At 38.8% G+C, this 18,306-nt stretch overlaps 1 protein-coding gene across 2 annotated transcripts in view; it reads right to left on the minus strand.

The window, feature by feature from the left end:
- The window catches only part of Gtdc1 (glycosyltransferase like domain containing 1), a 618,171-nt gene that overhangs the window by 163,951 nt on the left and 435,914 nt on the right, over positions 1–18,306 (minus strand). Inside the window, exons 2-3 of one of the 2 annotated variants that reach the window (XM_032903252.1) lie at positions 16,687–16,854; positions 9,639–9,812 (exon numbers count right to left, since the gene is read on the minus strand). In XM_032903252.1, the coding sequence (XP_032759143.1) occupies positions 9,639–9,772 (134 nt within the window). In that variant the 5' untranslated portion in view covers positions 9,773–9,812; positions 16,687–16,854. Of the gene's footprint in view, positions 1–9,638; positions 9,813–16,686; positions 17,075–18,306 lie in introns of those variants that run through there. The other variant, XM_032903251.1, reaches the window with a different exon arrangement.

The following is an 18,306-nucleotide window of genomic DNA, read 5'->3' on the forward strand; positions in this document are numbered from 1 at the left end:
GAGGTTTCAAAACAAAGTTTGAAGGACATGTTGTACTGTCTGTAAGAAGGAATATGATTAGAAGTATGAATTAAAAGCACTTGAATAAGGATGGGTGGATTCTTTTTATGCAATCCTTTTATACTCTGCTGAGTATAGATGAAAGAATATAAATGTATTTTTATGTCAGATTGAAGAACATGGAGCCAACAAAACATGGAGCAAATAATTATGAGTTATGAGATCATGTGTAAACAGTTATTCTGGCTTCATCTCTGCTTCTGTGACAAATATCATGACAAAAAGCAAATTAGGTTAGGCCAGGGTATGTTTCATCCATCACTTAGGACTGGGTCATGGGTAGGAACTCAAGGCAGAAACCTGGAGAGAGGAATCCGGAAGGAATGCGGGCTCATTCTCTGCATTCTTCATAGGCTCATGGTTAGCTATCCTTATGCATGACCACCTTTCTATAGATGGTGGTACCCACAATGGGATGGGTACCCCTGCATGAATTAGCAATCAACACAATCCTCCAAATATATACCCACAAGTCAATCTGATCTAAGCAATTTCTAATTCGAGGCTTTCAGACAACTAGTAGTGTATGAAATTGATGATAATTAAACCTAAGATAATAGTAAACATAATCATGGAATATTTTCATTAAAATTGGGTAAATAAAGACAAAATTGGACAGGAAAAAATGAAAAGTTGACTCAATCAATGGACAACAAATTCTGGTCAAAGAATTGTTTGAGCAGAAGTAACAAAGAAAATCAGTAAAGTTCCCTCTGTCTTTATTAAACTGACCTCTTGCTGTTTCCACATGTTGACAACAGGAAGGTAATGTGTTGGAGATAAGTCTCTATGTTCAGGGGGAAGTAGATGTGCTAGTCAGGGTGAAAGAGTTAATGATGGAATAATCAATAATTTATATGTCTGTTATATTTCAGGTAGTCTCCTAAGCTCTTGCAATACATGGATTCCTTTAATCAATCACTATTTTGCCCCTATTAGTCACGGGAAATGTAATCATAACTTCTAAAGAACCCAGGTTCATGGTCATTACAATGGCTAGCCCTAGGCTAGTACATCTAAGAGTCAGATACATGTATATGTGGCCAAACATATAATAGCTTCCCTATTCTTAAGTGTTTATTACCTATTATGAAATATTTTCTAGGAAACTGTTCTCTTTAGCAGTCTAGCTTATATGAATTGACCATGAGAAGGTTGAGGAAGCAAAAGGCAGCAACAAATGCCCAATATTGCTAAAATCCTACCTGACAGGTAAGCTCAGAGTTTTAACAAATAACAATGCTGTACGCAACAATCACTTATTTTTTAGAGGTATGCTTTTCTCTCTTCCTTGATTAATATAGACTACATTAAATTATACAGTATGCTAATTTATTATCATCAATTATCATTAATATGTATTAATGATACAATAGCATCCTCTGTTTCAATTTTATTTAAATTCACTAAACACCATCTGTATTAGAAGAAGAATATAAGATTTTAATACCTGTTCTTTTTAGTAATGTCAGGTATTTTATCATTGGAACTACTAAATATTTCTCAATATCTTTATAAAATAATACCTTTTTAAAACTGAAGGCATTATGAAAATTATCATTTATTTAAATAATAGCTTGTACTATATAAGTTTGAATAATATAAGGCAAATTATTGTTTTAAACAAGTTCAAGTAACACTGTGGGCTAAGACCTGCTTACATGATATCTTGGTCATAACGTTCTTAATTGTTTATTTAGCAAAGTTTCCCACTCTTGGGCTTTCCTTCTTGTTAAGGTTCATATGGTCTGTGAGTTATATCATGGGTATTCTGAACTTTTTGGCTAATATCCACTTATCAGCAAGTACATACCATGTATGTTAATTTGTGTCTGGGTTAGTTTACTGAGGATGATACTTTGTAGTTCCATCCATTTGCCTGCAAAACCCATTCCTAGTACTTGAGTATTACTCCACTGTCTAAATGAATCATATTTTCTGAATCTATTCTTTGGTTGAGGGACATTTGGGTTGTTTCTAGATTCTGGCTATTACAAGTAAGACTGCTATGAACATAGTAGAGCACGTATCCGTATCCTTGTGACAGGGTGGAGCACCTTTTGGATGTATAACCAGGAGTGATACAGCTGGTCTTCAGATAGAACTATTTCCTCTCTATCCAAAGCTACAACATTTGCAAATTATCCCTTAAAATTACAACATATCTATAATTTATAAAATAACTAGAGCCATCTACCCCAAACTAAAGGACTAGGGACAATGATCTTTTGCTTCCTTCTTGCTGAACTGGGGAGAAGAATTTGCTTCTGGGGGACCAAAAGGAAATAGGAGAAATGGTTTTGTCAAAGGAAGGCTAGGTGGCATCATTTGTTTTCTAGTTTTTATGTGCTAAGAAAGTTCATGGCTTAGCTGAAGTATGACTGAAAAAGTCTGAAAGGCTAGAGGGGAGAGCTAGCTGTTCTGGAAATGTCCTGGAAGCAAGTCTTTGAGGAAATAGCTTCAATGTAGTTGAGGTAGCATCTACTAGGGGCCTGGAACAGAAGATCACAGAATTCAGCACCCTACAGCGTAAATTTTGTCAGGGCTGACTTTCTCATCTTCTACTTTATAATATACAAACCTTACAAGCAACACATAGTGCTGCAAAGACATTTGTATGGAACGTGTAAGGTGTATAGATCAATTAGGGATGATCAATAAAAACAGACAACTGTTGCTCTTTAAACGGTAGTTTGATCACATAATCAAACTACAATATAAATTTCTATTCATGCTATCTTAATGGATGGTATGTAATAATAAGTAATGAAAAATTTGTATCCAATAAGATTTATTGGCTGTATATAGACACTTAAGTCTCAGCTAATCCCAGAGCTGCCTCTCTATACAAAGATCCACGTATACATCATCTGTCTTCTTGATATTGTCAAATTTCTTATTATCCATAGCCAAAATCTTTAGGGTAGCTCCCTTTGTCATGTCTGACTTTTATCAACTTTTCTTTTCCTATGGAAGTATGGGCATAGCCTCTCACTCAGTAAGACATTTGACCATCTTTAAATAAACAGGCTGGTTTAGTTCAGCAGGGTTTTTTTTCCCCCCACAATCCAATGTCTTTTTAGCAGCTGAAGTTTATTTTTATATTGGGGGTTTGGGGGAGTAGGTAGACTTTTATCTTAGGTTAATTTGGTTCTAAGCCCCATATTGGGTGCCAATTTGTTCCTGGAATTTTCAACCCCAATAAGCCCATATTAAAAAAACAGAATCCAGTCATTATAATTATATGCTATATGCCTATATTAGGCAGATCTAACAGTATACTAACTTATTCCCCAGCAAGAAGACCTCTTGATACTTGTAGTTTCTCCTGGCCACACAGTTCTGGTACATTTTGATTTCTTCCTCCTCTTCCTCTATCCTCTCTTTCCCCCTCTCATCATCTTCTCTCTCTCCACCTACCCCCCTCTTGAATCTCTAGTCTCACCTTTCCCCTCCACTGCCCAATTACAGGCTCTAGCCTTTATTGGCCAGTTAAAATGGGGAGAAGGTTCATATGAGACTATCTGAGTATGTGACAAATGGCTCATTAGGAGAAAACCCCTCTTGAGGAAGCAGAATTAACATCAGAATAGAAACAATATCAGGCTAACCCAAAACAGGTGGCCATCTCCAGGATGTGACTAAGACCTAGGATAAGGTAAGTGCACAAGAATTAAGGGAGGCGACTCTAGCTATGACTTACAACATTGGAGATATGGAAGCTGAAGAGGCCACCTCTTGCTGCCAGGCATGAATCCCCATGTTGTGATAGGAATACTAACCCACCCTTAAATCTTGTGACCTAAAATTTATCCTGTCTACAAGAAATGCAGGGACTGGTGATAGAGCAAAGACTGAGGGAACGGCCAAATAATAACCAGCCCAACTTGAGATCCATCCCATGGGCAAGCACCAATCCCTGATACAATTAATAATACTCTGTGATGCTTACAGACAGAGGTCTCACACGGCTGTCGTCTGAGAGGCTCGACACACCAACCGACTCAGATAGAGGCATATACCCCCTGCCAAAGTGGATGGAGTTTCCTTATGAAAGAATAGGAAGAATAACCTTGGACTCTGAAGGGGAAAAGGACTCTAAGAGGAAGACCAACCTGGACCACTGGAGCTCTCAGAGACTGAACCACCAACCAAAGAACTTGCAGGGGCTGGAACTAGGCCTTCCCACCAATTATGAAGCAGATGTCAGCTTGGTCTTCATGTGGCTTCCAAACAACCATAGCAGGGCTATTCCAAAGGCTGTTGCCAGTATCTGAGAGATGTTATTCAAGCTGTGCTGCCTTGTCTGGTCTTAGTGGGAGAGGACGTGCCTAGCCTCACGGGGACTTCATGTGCCAGGGTGGGGTAGATCATGCAGTAATGATGGATATCAACAATAAAAGAAATGATAGAAAATACACAAAACCATAGAAAATGAACAAGTCACTACTGAATGACAGAAATCAAGAAGAAAATTAAAACCATTTTAGAACTGGATGAAAATAAAATGACAACATACCTAAACATACAGGACACAAAGAAGGCAGTTTTAAGATGCGTGTTCATAGCACTAAATGCCTATCATAAAGAAACTGGCAAGATCGGATATTAAAAATTAAATATTATACTAGAAAGATCTATAATAATACCTTAGAAAATAGAAAAGAAGAAATAATCAGACTTAGGGATGAAATCAATAAATCAGAAATAAGAACAAAATATTTTTTCAAAATACAAAGATTTACCATACTCTGTATCAACAGAATTAATATTGTGATGGGTAGAGGACTGCCAAGCATGTAGTCCAGTGCAGATGTGATCTGCTCTGTTTGTCTACAAATAGTAGCAAATGCTATCCTACCAAAAGCATTCTACAGATACAATGAAATCTCCATGAAATTACGATACAATTTTTCACTCTAAATAACATCTTAAAGATCGTATGCAAACAAAATTCCCAGGAATAGTAAAGCAATTCTTAATATAAACAAGTTGCTCGAGGGATCACAATTCCAGATTTTAAGTTGTATTACAGAGGTGTAGTTATTTAAAACAAACAAACAAATAATAACGAACACCCAGCATGGTATTTGTATATAAACAGACAACAGGATAGAAATGTAGATTCAGACATAATTTCACATACCTACAGACACCTGCTTTTTTGGACAAAGAAGCCAAAAATACACAGTGGATAAAAGACAGCATTTTTAACAAATGGGGCTGCTCAAACTAGGTAGTGCTTATAGAAGGCTGAGAACAGTTAATTACCTATTACCACATACAGAACTGAACTCTAAAGGAATCAGGGACCTAAGTATGAGATCAGAAAACCTGAACTTAAGAGAAGAAAAAGGGTGGAATCAGACTACACTCATGGGCATGGGAAAGGGCATTCAGAAGAACACACTAACAGCACAGACTAACAATTAAAAACTGCAGCTCCCTAGAGCTACATTTCTGTAAGGCAAAGGACATAATCATTCAAACAAGGAGGCAGCAACAGAGTGAAACAAAGGTCTTTCCCAACTATACACCTGACAGAGAGTTAGTCTGGTGTAGAATAGAGTAGAACATACAAAGAACCAATAACAATGAACATCAAGAAAACAAATTCCTCAATTCTAGAATGGGGTATAAAACCGATGAGAAAGGTCTCAAAAAATGAAAGACAAATGGGTGAGAAACACTTATAAAAATGTTTATATCCCTTGCTAGGCTTTCAGGGAAATGTAAATTCAATATACTTTGAGGTTTCATTTCACCTTATCTAGAATGGCCAAGATCAATAATATAAATGTCAACATATGCTGGCAAGGATACAGGGAAAGGAATCTTAGTTCTCTGTTAGTGGACGTGCTAACAGGTATAGCCAGTATAGAAGTAAGTGTGAGGATTACTTACAAAGCTCCACCACTGTGGAAACAGCCTTGCATCTTACTTGAAGGACACTTGCTCAACCATGTTTGTTTCTGCTCTATTCATAACAGCCAGAAACTGGGAACAGCCTAAATATCCATCAACTGATGAATAATAATGAAAATATGGTACTTTTACACAACGAAGTATTATTTAGAAGTTAAGAAAAACAAAATTATAAAATTTGAAAGTAAGTAAATAGAGATAGAAAAATTATCCTGAGTGAGCAAACTCAAGACTGAAAGAGACACATATTGCATGTTTTCACTTATATTTAGATGTAATGTGTGCCACACCTAAAAAACAAGAAGTTAGGTACCTATTGAGAATCCAGGGGAGATGAATTGCCGAGAGTAGAGAAAATAGAATATAGTACTATAAAGAGATAAAGGGGAAATTAGAATAGGAAGATTAAATGGGGCAGGAGGTAGGAGGACAGAGTAAAGTAAGGAATATGAGGAGGGACAACTAACTCTAATGCTACTTGAAAAGTCGTATGAAAAAGTACCACCAAAGAAGTTACCTAAATAAAATATACACTTACATGAAAAGAATTTAAATGGAGTCACCATATAAAGGGGAAGATAATACCCATAATTTATGCTCAATCTTATGCCACCAAGTTATTGGCTAGAGGGGGAGACAATCCACCCACACCACCACCACCCACCTCAGCACCTTCATGTACATGCACAGGTGCCAAACAAACATACAAACAAACAAATACTGCAGGCTATTGACGAAGGCTTTTGGTTACCCTGTACAACCTAACAATAGACCTATAGCTGAAAACACAGTTTACTTATACCATAAAAAGCATTAAAAAGCAAAAAAAAACAAAACAAAAAGCAAACTGGTGTCCATCTAGAAGATTCACCACAACTATCATTCATGGTACTTGCAAGCTACAGGAGGAGGAAAAAGGGAACCATCAACATAAACTCTCTACAGACCCTGCACCTACGCCAGCACCTGCCTACTAAGTATACTGGTGCAATAGTGGTACAATGCTACAGCAGTCACCAACAGAGTGTCATTGAATTTAAGGGGTCAAGAATCTGGCACTAGAAAGGTCATGGGGCCTAGAGTAAAACCTACTACATTATCCTGTAGAAGAACAGCGTAATAAAATAACACCCACTGATCAGTACATCATCAGCCCTCATCACAGACTCTACTTCTTATAGTAGATGTAATTAACATGATGACTCTCAACTTAACAATGTGCAGAGAGTAAGAGACTTCACAGTAGTCAGCCCTAAACAGAATGTCTTTATCAAGCTCTTCCACTCAAGATGCTGGGACCTATGAAGAAAAAGAAAGAACCAGACAGAGGTGGGGAATGACTTCAAGAAAACAGCATGTTCTAGACACAACCATAGTGATATACACATGGACTCCAGGGATTGTTTCTGCAGACAAGTTGAAAGCAGAATAAAATCCTAGTATGGAAAGTGAACACAAAGTCCTACTCCGTACCAAGCAGTAAGCTCTTCCAATGGTTAACCTGCGGGGAAAGAGAAAACCAGTCTTTGCCAATGCAATGGCATTGAACACATCAACCACACTCCATGACTCCATGTGTTTGCATGCTTTTTGTTTTGTCTAGACTTTTATTTATATAGTCTAGTTGGGTTTTATTTTAATTACGTTTTTATTTTAATTGAGAAATTGAAGCAGAGGGAGGGAGAACATGAAGTTCAGGAAGGATCTGAGAAAGGTAGGGGAATGTATATAAAAACATTTTTAAAAATAAAATTTAAAACTAGGTAAGGAGTATTACCCTGCAGCAAAATATCAGTCAGCTGAGGAGTGTAGAGACATACTGTGGATATTAAGTCATTTCAGAGAGAGAGCAATAATGCTTTTCTCCTATGGTCGCATCTTTCCTGCCTTCTCTCTCCTTTCTTCAAACTGCCCCATATACCGCTACGTCACTCTTTCACATTCATGACCTCTCTTTCGTGAGTTATTATCACACACATACATGTCTACTGCATAAAGATGAGTGAACAAGGATAACGAGAGACAAGACAAACCGAATGCAGGAAAGCGCTTCAGGCCTCTACACTACACAAAGAGTTCCAGGCGACTAATGGATATTGACAGTAGAACAGTATTCCCCAGGGAAAAACTACAAGTGGCTATCCAATACTAAATGGTCAACACTGACAACATACACGAGTAACTTCATAGAGACTGAGCAATTCTTAAATGTCTTTTAAAAACACCATTACAGAACAGCAGAATTCTAAGCCATCTTAAGTCTCAGGAAGAAATACTCTTAGTGGTAGAAAGTATCACTTTTCTAAGTTTAATTGAAAGTGAAAAGGAATTCCAGAATGTTCCCTTTGCAAAACATCAATCACTAATTCTAGGTGAGTCTCAAAACAAGAGTTGTAAAAGTATTAGTATTGGAAAGCAAATAACTGTTAGTGCTTCTGCAGCCCAATGTGGAAGGTTTAGGTCATGGATAAGATAACACAAACTGAAAATGAAGAAGCCTAAGAAACTAGAATGGGAAACTAAAAACATCCAAAAATTAGACTTAACACTGATTTACTTAAAGGAGTTACTGTTAAACATTAAAAATGCAGAGTCCACCTCCAGTAGAAAGACAGGGCATCAAGTGGAGGGATGGGGTTGCCATCCCACAGTCAAAAACTCTGACCCAGAATTGTTCCTGTCTGAAAGAACTGCAGGGTCAAAAAGAGAAGAGCCTGAGGGAAAGGAGGCCCAGTGACAGCCCCAAACCGGGATCCAGCTCAAGGGGAGGCCCAAGGCCTGACACCATTACTGAGGCTATGGTGAGCTTACAGACAGGAGCCTAGCATGGCTGTCATCTGAAAGGCCCAACAAGCAGCTGAAAGAGTCAGATGCAGATATTTACACCCAACCAATGGACAGAAGCTGCTGACCCCTGTGGCTGAATTAGAGAAAACCTGGAAGAAACTGAGGAGGAGAGCAACCCTTCAGAAAGATGAGCAGTCTCAGTTAACCTGGACCCCTGAGATCTCTCAGACACTGAGCCACCAACCCAGCATCATACACCAGCTGGTAGGAGGCCCCCAACACATATACAGCAGAGGACTCCCTGGTTTGGCCTCAGTGAGAGAAGATGCACCTAACCCATGAGAGACTTGAGGCCCCAGGGAGTGGGGAGGTCTGGTGGGGTGGGAGTGAGGTGGGGACATCCTCTTGGAGGTGGGGGTTTGCGGGGAGGTATGGGATATGGAACAGTCAGAGGGTGGACTGAGAGGGTGATGGAGACTGGACTATAAAAAAAAATAAAGATTAAAGAATAAAAAAAAATGGACCCATGCTGAAAGAGAAGCTTAAGAAATATGCTTCACAATTACTTCAACATCATAACAACCAAACAAACAAGAAATAAAGCAGTAAGTACTATAATCCACAGTTCCCTACTTTGGTAAATAACTAAGAATAAAGAAAGAAATAACTCAGTATCTGGAGTAATGACTCACTGATAGGGTGGATACTTGATTGTCAAAAATTTTCGTAATCACATTATGGAGAGAATTCAATTATCTAATTAATTATACTTATAATAAAAAGGCAAAGCTGGCAAAAAAAAGAATATCAATTGCTACACATTTGATTTATGATAAAATACAAAAAACACAGTCAAGTACACTGACCTGCTCACATCAGGAAATCTGATGGGAAAATAAATAACTTGACACTTGGGTCTGATAATGCTTTCCAGATCCTTAGGCCTGTGATCAGGAATCAGCTTCAGGAATTTTCCAATAGAAGAAAGAAATGATTCCATATTAAAATTGGAATTGAATACCACAACATCAGCCACCAAACTGTAAAGAGAAAAGACAATTGCAAATTCATTACAAATTATTTGATAATCTGAAGACCTCCACATATTACCTAGACTTTATGCTGTATGTGAGGTTTGCAAAGAGCAATTAACATTACTATATATGAAGCCGCAACTACCAGAAATGTTAGTTCTCAGTATTCTATCATAAAAGGGTGGGTTAGTGGCTTAAGAAAGACACAGGTCAGAGAGAAATTAGGTAATTGAATGAAATCACAGAACACTTTAAACTAATGTCTATTTCTCCAAATGCCATAAACTTCTAACATCACCAGTACCAAGCACAGCTAGTCCAACCAAGTCTCTGTGTACTCTACTACAGAGGACAGAAGGCTTATGGCTTCCTCACTGTCTCTGAGGAAGGTCATTGAGACTTTTATAGGGTCATGATACCTTGAATATGATTTAGTTAAAGTTCATTTCATATTTTAGCCTTTGTTTGAAGAAATTTATAGTTCTGAGTTTTAGTACTACATGGGTGATAGTAACTTATTTCACTTTCGTGCTGTTCAGGACAGTCACGGAAGTAGAAAAAATAGTGCAATAGATCTAGATACCACGTTATTAGGATTTATTATGTAAAATGTATTGATGACCACAAGTACTCATCTTTAGAAATAAACAAAAGAAATGTAGTATTGATAATTTAGACAAATTAACTTTCTTCAATATTTTTAAAAATATGACATATATTATTGAAAGAAAATGTGAAAGCATGTTTTAGATCACATAAAAATACAAGTAGTTTTCCTAATGCCTATTGCAATCTTCAACACTAATGGTAGCCATGTGTATTGTTTGTGTGCCATATTCTTGATTACTAATTGATCTTGAGAGAGTAGAGCCCACTATGGGTGGTACCATCCCTAGGCAGGTGGGGCTGGTCTGTATAAAATGGAGACTGAATGCAAGCCAGTGCTTCTACTTCAAGTTATAGGTCTTCCTGAATTCACTGAATTGGATTACTATGACTTGTAAGAGGGGATTAAACTTTTCCACCCTAAATTGCTTTTGGTCATGCATTTATCACAGCAACCGAAGTCCTTAAGAAAGAAGACATCAAAAACCAGATACCTTTATTTCATCCCAAAATTAATACATCAAAAAGACTGAAAAACATGCATATCCATTAGATTATAAAAATGCATTATAGCAAGTAGAGTTTATAGATAAAACATGAATGCCACAGCTAATCCTTGGCTTAGGTAACAACATATTTACCTAGGAAGGAAGGTTTGCTATTTTTAGAAGACAACAGAAAAAGGCCATCAGAAGACACAGTGACTGGTAAAATTACCTTTACCTGGATTATTTTTTCAGCCCCTACCTTGAGAAAATTTGGGGAACAGGGATGACAAAAAGAACATAGATACTATAAAGGAACATCAACGAATATGCTGACACAAAACAAAGTGATAAAGGAAGCAAATACAATAATATACTAAAAGCTGAAGAACATTACAGCTAGTCTGTTTGCACCATATGTTATATATTGCAATTGTGAACAATGGGTCATAATATGTAGTTATACCATGTGTTCCTAAGTCAGAGTTAGTGACACTTGTTTAAGGTGATGGCTTATGTCAGTCATCTTTAAAATCCTTAATTGTCACACAGTCCAGAAAGAACTCTGTCAGTGCCAAGGCACACAAACGTCAGCAGGAACATGGAGGAAACACTGGAAGAGGAAGCCGTGTTTCTCAAAACACCTGGAGCAGACTGCTTTCTGACACTCTGATTTCTCCTCTGGACAACTGAGACACATTTTTTCCTATTGTGAAGCCAAATAATGATGTAGTGCAACAGAATTTCTCTGCACACTTGTCTATCAGCTTATCCTCTGAAAGGAAAGATGCTGGAAAATCATATGCAAGTTTTAGGTCTCTATCCTTATGAGGAAACATATTTGTAAAGAAGAGGGGCAGGGAGCTAATTATTTTATCTAATATTTGTCCACAAGCAACATACAACCCAACTACTAGTAATCTGAAGTATTTAGTCTATGATGTTAAGGATTTATATTGGACTACAGAAATATAGTTTCTCACATATTTCTTTTCTGATATGAGTGGGTGTAACCTCCCCACTATTATTCCCCATTATTTATGGGTGTAAGTACAAGGCCACCCATAAAGGGAAAAATACTTAATTCCTCCCTCATGATTTCTCAGGGTAATAAAAACATAGTATCTGAAAGAATGTATGGTACTAATTCAATAACCACAAAAGCAAGACCAGTGTTTTACATATTGATAAACTACAAGGCAATTCCATTTTAATTTTTAAATACATAAATTATTTTTTTAATGTTCATCCATGTTTTGCCTACATATATGAGCATGTGAGGTTGTCAGAGTACTGGAATTGGAGTTACAGATAGGTATGAGATGCCATGTGGGTGCTGGAAATTGGACTTGGGTCCTCTGGAAGAACAGTCAGTGCTCACAATCACAGAGCCATCTCTCCAATCTCTTGTTTTCATTTGTAAAACATATTTTCCAGTTGCCACTTCAAGATAAAATGAAGTATTTTAATTTTACTATGAATTTTAAAATGGGTGTTTTTATGAGACATTTGACTGCAGCACTTCTACTCCTTTGATAGCCCTGCTCCCTCACAATTGAAGCAGCTTGTAAAAATGACTGTAGGAAAACATTTACAAAACGCTCAAAACAAAATTACTACCATATAGCTGGGTTTCTATGTCAACTAAAGTAAGGAACAGACTAGCAAGGTCTTTGCAAACACATTATGAACCTCTGCAGCTAAGAGCTACTAATGGAGGTGTGTAACACGTACACAGTCCCTTCCGAACTGAGCTCATGTGGCTGATGCACTGGTGCAACAGGATGCTGCAAGGAAGCCGGTGTGGGGCTGTGGTGGACTTCTGCAGTAAGCGTCCGGGGAAACTATATTGGAGTAACAGTACACAAGGACTTCACCTTGGAAATACGGATTATCAGGCCGTCATTTGTCATTTCAGAAGCTTCTTCATTGGGAAAGGGATGAGAAACACTGAAACATTCCTATTCCATTTTCTATAGTTTTTGTCATAGAAGCAACAAAATAAACAAACAAACAAAATATAAAAGCAAACAACCAGAATGTTGGAGCTACAAAATCACTTAATCTATTGCATTTTTATTTCTCTACTAAATTTGAGCTGAACACAGTGAAAGTACCTGATAATAACTTGTTGGCATTTTTATTATTTAAATAAATTAAGGAATGAAGGATTAAATATCCTTGTCAACTGTTTTTATTTTGAATATTATATAAAACAGTAAAAAACTGGTTCAATATATAATTAGATGATTGGTTTATGTATATATATATATGTTTTCCATGAAAAGAATAGCAGTGGCCATGTTGATGTTTGTGGCCTGTGTTTCTACAGACGTCCATTTGGATGTCCGTGGTTTGTGCTATTGCCTAAATGCATTTTGGTGTCTGTGCTCATAATGCCATGGGATACCATGCTGAGTTCTGTGGAACACACTGACTTCTAAGGCAAGTGAGATGTGCTCTGTCTGTCCTGTCACCAGATACCGTGTGGAAGTCCATGCTCCGTACCTCTGCCGAACAGAACAGACAAAACTTTCTGCAGTGGTCTGAATGACTACAGACTCACAATTGAGGAAGAGAGACACAGGAGGCTTCTTTGACAATCCCCCCCAAAAAAGTAACAACCCAAACATGAAACCATAGAAGACTCTTCAAAACTGTGGTAAGGGGGCAGAAATGCCTCTCCCTTCCACAGTTAACGGAGATGAAGGAACAAGCGATAGAGAGATGGGAGTGACGGTGCAGCCGAGCAGTGCATGTGCTGTGTAGAGGGGCAGGGGACACATTAGCAGGGATAGGCATGAAGGTGGTGGAGGTCGATGGTGACATGTGGTTGCTGGGTAGGTCAATGGGATTGTGTATAGAAACCTGTTGCTTAAGCAGATGCAGACTCAGCTCCCAAGAAGCTCACTGGCTGCCTGGCTGTAGGGTCACTCTAGCCTTGGGCAATGATGGAGGCCTCAGAAAAGGATCAGTCCACTTTGTTGGTTGGAATTCCTCAAAGGACCAGTGTGTCCTGTGACACTGGTGAGGGTCAGTGGCTCTGATACTGCCAGGGTCTAAGTTGATATACAAGGATCGTGTCATTAACTATCGACATGTGGGTGTTCATGGCCTGCACCTTGGCCTGAATCCATGTTGATGTCTACTGTCTACATGCTACCACCCGCTCAACCATACTGATGTGAATGGCCTGTGCTGACACCTGAGCAGAAGGCCAAACCTGGGTATGTGGTCTTACTGAGGCCAATCTGTGAGGATATCTGTGTCCTACAATCTCACCCAAGGCCACATGGATGTCCATGGTCTGTGCCACAGCCTGAAGCCATGCTGATGCCCCTGGGCAAGGCTGCAGACAGGGGCCATGTCAATGTAGGTGGCCTGTGTTATTACCTGGGTCCACGGTCTTATTGTGGCTGGGTCTGTGTTGACATCCATGGCCCATGCTATCACTAAACACTACACAGATGACCAAGGTCTGTGCTACAACTGAAGCCACGTTGATTGATGTTCATGGACCGTGTTGCCACTGGGGCTAATACTGATCTGAGTAGTATGCACTGCCATCTAAGTCTATAGTAATGTCCATGCAGAGGGCCATGTCCAGGCCCATGGTTTTACTGCATCTGGGTTTGTGTTGATGTCCATGGCCCACTTTGCAACCAAAGCCTGGGTGGTTGCCCCTGGTCTATGCTGTGGCCTGAATACATGTCAGTGTACCATGATCCCAATTGTATCAGGGGCCTTGTCTGGGTCCATGACCCTACTGTAACTAGGAGTCCTGTCTGTGCTGCTGCCAGAAGTCATGTGAAAAGCATGTTCCTCCTTCAGAACTCATAGCATAATACACTACTTTCAAGTGTTATCAAAGACTACAGATGCACAGTTGAGAAAAAGAGATAGAGAAAACATCTAGGAAAACCTCTATGCCCACCCTAACCTATTCCACTAAAATATAGTGATAGCTTAACAGGAAGTCATCATAGCAAGACCTCATACAAAATGTGACAGGATAAAACAAATACCACTCTCCATAATAAATGGTTAGAGCAGGGATGTGGACAGTAAGGACACAGATCTATCAAGGGGTAGGACACTCAGAATTTGACCATGCTCCAGGAAATGTACAATTAACACAAATTTGAAATTTTTATAAAAGAAATAATTCTCTTGGGATTGCAAGCTGGTATAACCACTCTGGAAATTAGTCTGGAGGTTCCTCAGAAAATTGGACATAGTACTACATGAGGACCCAGCTATACCACATCTGGGCATATACCCAAAATATGTTCCAACATATAACAAGGACACATGCTCTACTATGTTCATAGCAGCCTTATTTATAATAGCCAGAAGCTGGAAAGAACCCAAATGCCCTTCAACAGAGGAATGGATACAGAAAATGTGGTACATCTACACAATGGAGTACTACTCAGCTATTAAAAACAATGACTTCATGAAATTCTCAGGCAAATGGATGGAAAATATCATCCTTAGTGAGGTAACCCAATTACAAAAGAGCACACATGATATGTACTGACTGATAAGTAGATATTAGCCCAAAAGCTCAGAATACCCAAGATAGAACTTACAGATCACATGAAGCTCAAGAAAAAGAAAGACAAAAGTGTAGATGCTTCAGTACTTCATAGAAGGGGGAACAAAATATTCACAGAAGGAAATAAAGAGACAAAGTGTGGAACAGAGACAGAAGGAAAAGCCATCCAGAGACTGCCACATATGGGGATCCATCCCACATGCAGCCACCAAACTCAGTCACTATTGGGGATGCCAAGAGGTGTATGCTGACAGTGTCTTCTGAGAGGCTCTGCCAGAGCCTGACAAACACAGAGGTGGATGCTCACAGCCAATCACTGGACTGGGAACGAGGACCCCAATGGAGAAGTTAGAGAAAGGACTGAAGGAGGTAAAGAGGTAAAGAGGTTTGCAACCCCATAGGAAGAAAAACAGTGTCAACCAAGCAGATACCCCAGAGCTCCCCAGGACTAAACCACAAGCCAAAGAGTACACAAGGAGGGAACCCATGGCTCTGGCTGCATATGTAGCAGAGGAAGGGCCTTGTCGGGCATCAATGGGAGGCACAATGCCTCAAGGGAAATGCCAGGGCAGGGAGGTGGGAGGGAGTGGGTGGGTGGATGGGGGAGCACCCATGTAGAAACTGGGGGTGGGAGATGGGATTAGGGGGTTCCCAGAGGGGAAACCGGGAAAGGGAATAACATTTGAAATGTTAATAAAGAAAATATCCAATAAAACAAAAGAAAAATAAAAAATATTATGCTCTGGAAAACTAGACAAAATAAAATGGTACAAAAATTAGAAAAAAACGTTTTTTAAAGAAGGAATAACAATGATATTATAAATCTTCCAAAAATACACATAACATTATGGAGAGAATCTTTAAGTGCCTATACCTGAGTTAATCTGCTCCTAAATTATAATGATCTCCAGATTTACAAATTACCCATCTGAAAAGATGTGGACTGGAAAAATAGCTCATCAGTAAAACAAACTGCTTCAAAATCATGAGGACCCATGCTAGGCATCCGTACCTACCTATAACCTCCGTTCCTAGGAAGACAGTAAAGCAAAGAGAAACAGAAGCCTGGGGTTTACGGAGAGGCTGTCTCACAGGAAGGGGCAGAGAGTTACAGAAGGCACCCATAGCCTTCTTCTGGCCTGTGTCCATGCATTGCCCACACCTAAAAATCTGGGTTGAGAAAAAGGGATAAAAGATGGCAAAGAATAAATTTTACATGATTTATACCTACCATGAGAGAATTTGGTTATATCCATATTGAAAATCCCTCTCCTGATACTTCTTGACAGGATATACCAACTGGTTTTCATGGAAGTATAGTATCTTCTTCAATTTTCCCAGATCAGGCCGAAGTGCACTCAGTTCAGTCAGGTTGAGTACTGAGCTTGCAAAGAGGACCCTAGGAAAGAAATTAAACATGCTTCAAGGGCCACCCTTTGACTTCTTCTCCCCTCTTTCCTCTTTCTACCCCTAGAAACATGTATCTCTGTAGGGACATATAAATACTTGTTGTATAGTACCATGCAGAGGAAGTCTCATGCAGTTCTGATCTTTTAAAAAGTAACTGTGAAGAACTATAAAAGTCTGATTGCACCGGTCTCAGTTCAGCTTAGTTTCTGAGGAACAGGAAAAAGAAGAAAAAGATAAACATACTGGCTGGATTTTATTGAAAGAGGCAAGAGAGGTTCTGAGGACAATAGGAACAGAGATAAGGCTGGCTGGGGAATACTTCACTGCAGTTTCATTACAAGTGGACTTCTTTATGCAACCAACTATTGAAGTTCAGAATAAGAGCAGGATGTGTACATGTTCATGTTTTGACAAAACCCTTTTTGATTCATGCAATATACTTGTGTAGTGTGGTCTCTTTTCTTGGCATATTTTTTCAATGCCTCTTTAAAATATGCTATAATCCTTAGACTAATAAAAATATTTTAAAATATTTTCTCTATTAGTGAATCATATGGCTGGCACTAAATATGTAAAACCCTTTATATAAACCAAATAAAAAATGATAAAAGGTTGACTGTAGAAAAACTTGGAAGTCTATCTATCCATGTTTATAAGTAAATCAAATCCCTTCTTTGCTCTCTCTCTCTCCATTTACTAAGATATCTATTGTGTGACAGAGGCAAGCTGAGAAGAACAGAAATGTTGGTCAAGACAGCCCAGGAGGATGAAAAGTGCCTCTCAAGGAGTCCTACACACAGCATTAGAGGAACTGACATAAAGGGAGTACTAAGAGATTCCGACTCCCGGGAAATGGCCCCCTGACAATCTGCTACCACATATGTATAGAGAAAGATAACAAAGGGGCAGCACTTGGACAAGTGAGAACATACAGACAACCTTTTTAGATTAATACTAAAAAGTCAAGATACAAAACATTTTGGAGTTTTCTTTACAATCACACTTGTTAACAAAAACCACAAGCAGCAGCAGCAACAACAACAACAACAACCACCACATACGTAACGAAAATGTAAAAGATGTAGCTACCTATAATCCATAGAAACACTTTACTTTGGCTCAAACTACCAATTTTTTAAAGTCAAAAATTACACAATGAAAAAGACATCATTCAGTCAGGACCTAACCTTCAGTGACTGATGCTCCTCTTGCCTCAGGAACCATGTGAACAAGCCTCATAAGAAGTACTTTATCATCCTGAGGGGTACTTTGGCAGGAACGGCCATAAGGTGAGACCAAAAGCCATTCGGACCAGGTACTTTGTGTCAGCTACTGCTTGAGCATAAGTTACATTGAACAGTTTATCTCAGGAGAAAGATCTTACAAGGTTTTAAGCTTGATATTTTTAAATTAATGTCATGCCCAGAGAAAGTAGTTGGGT

Source organism: Rattus rattus, chromosome 5 (assembly GCF_011064425.1).
Source record: "Rattus rattus isolate New Zealand chromosome 5, Rrattus_CSIRO_v1, whole genome shotgun sequence".
In the NCBI taxonomy this organism is placed as follows: Eukaryota; Metazoa; Chordata; class Mammalia; order Rodentia; family Muridae; genus Rattus; species Rattus rattus.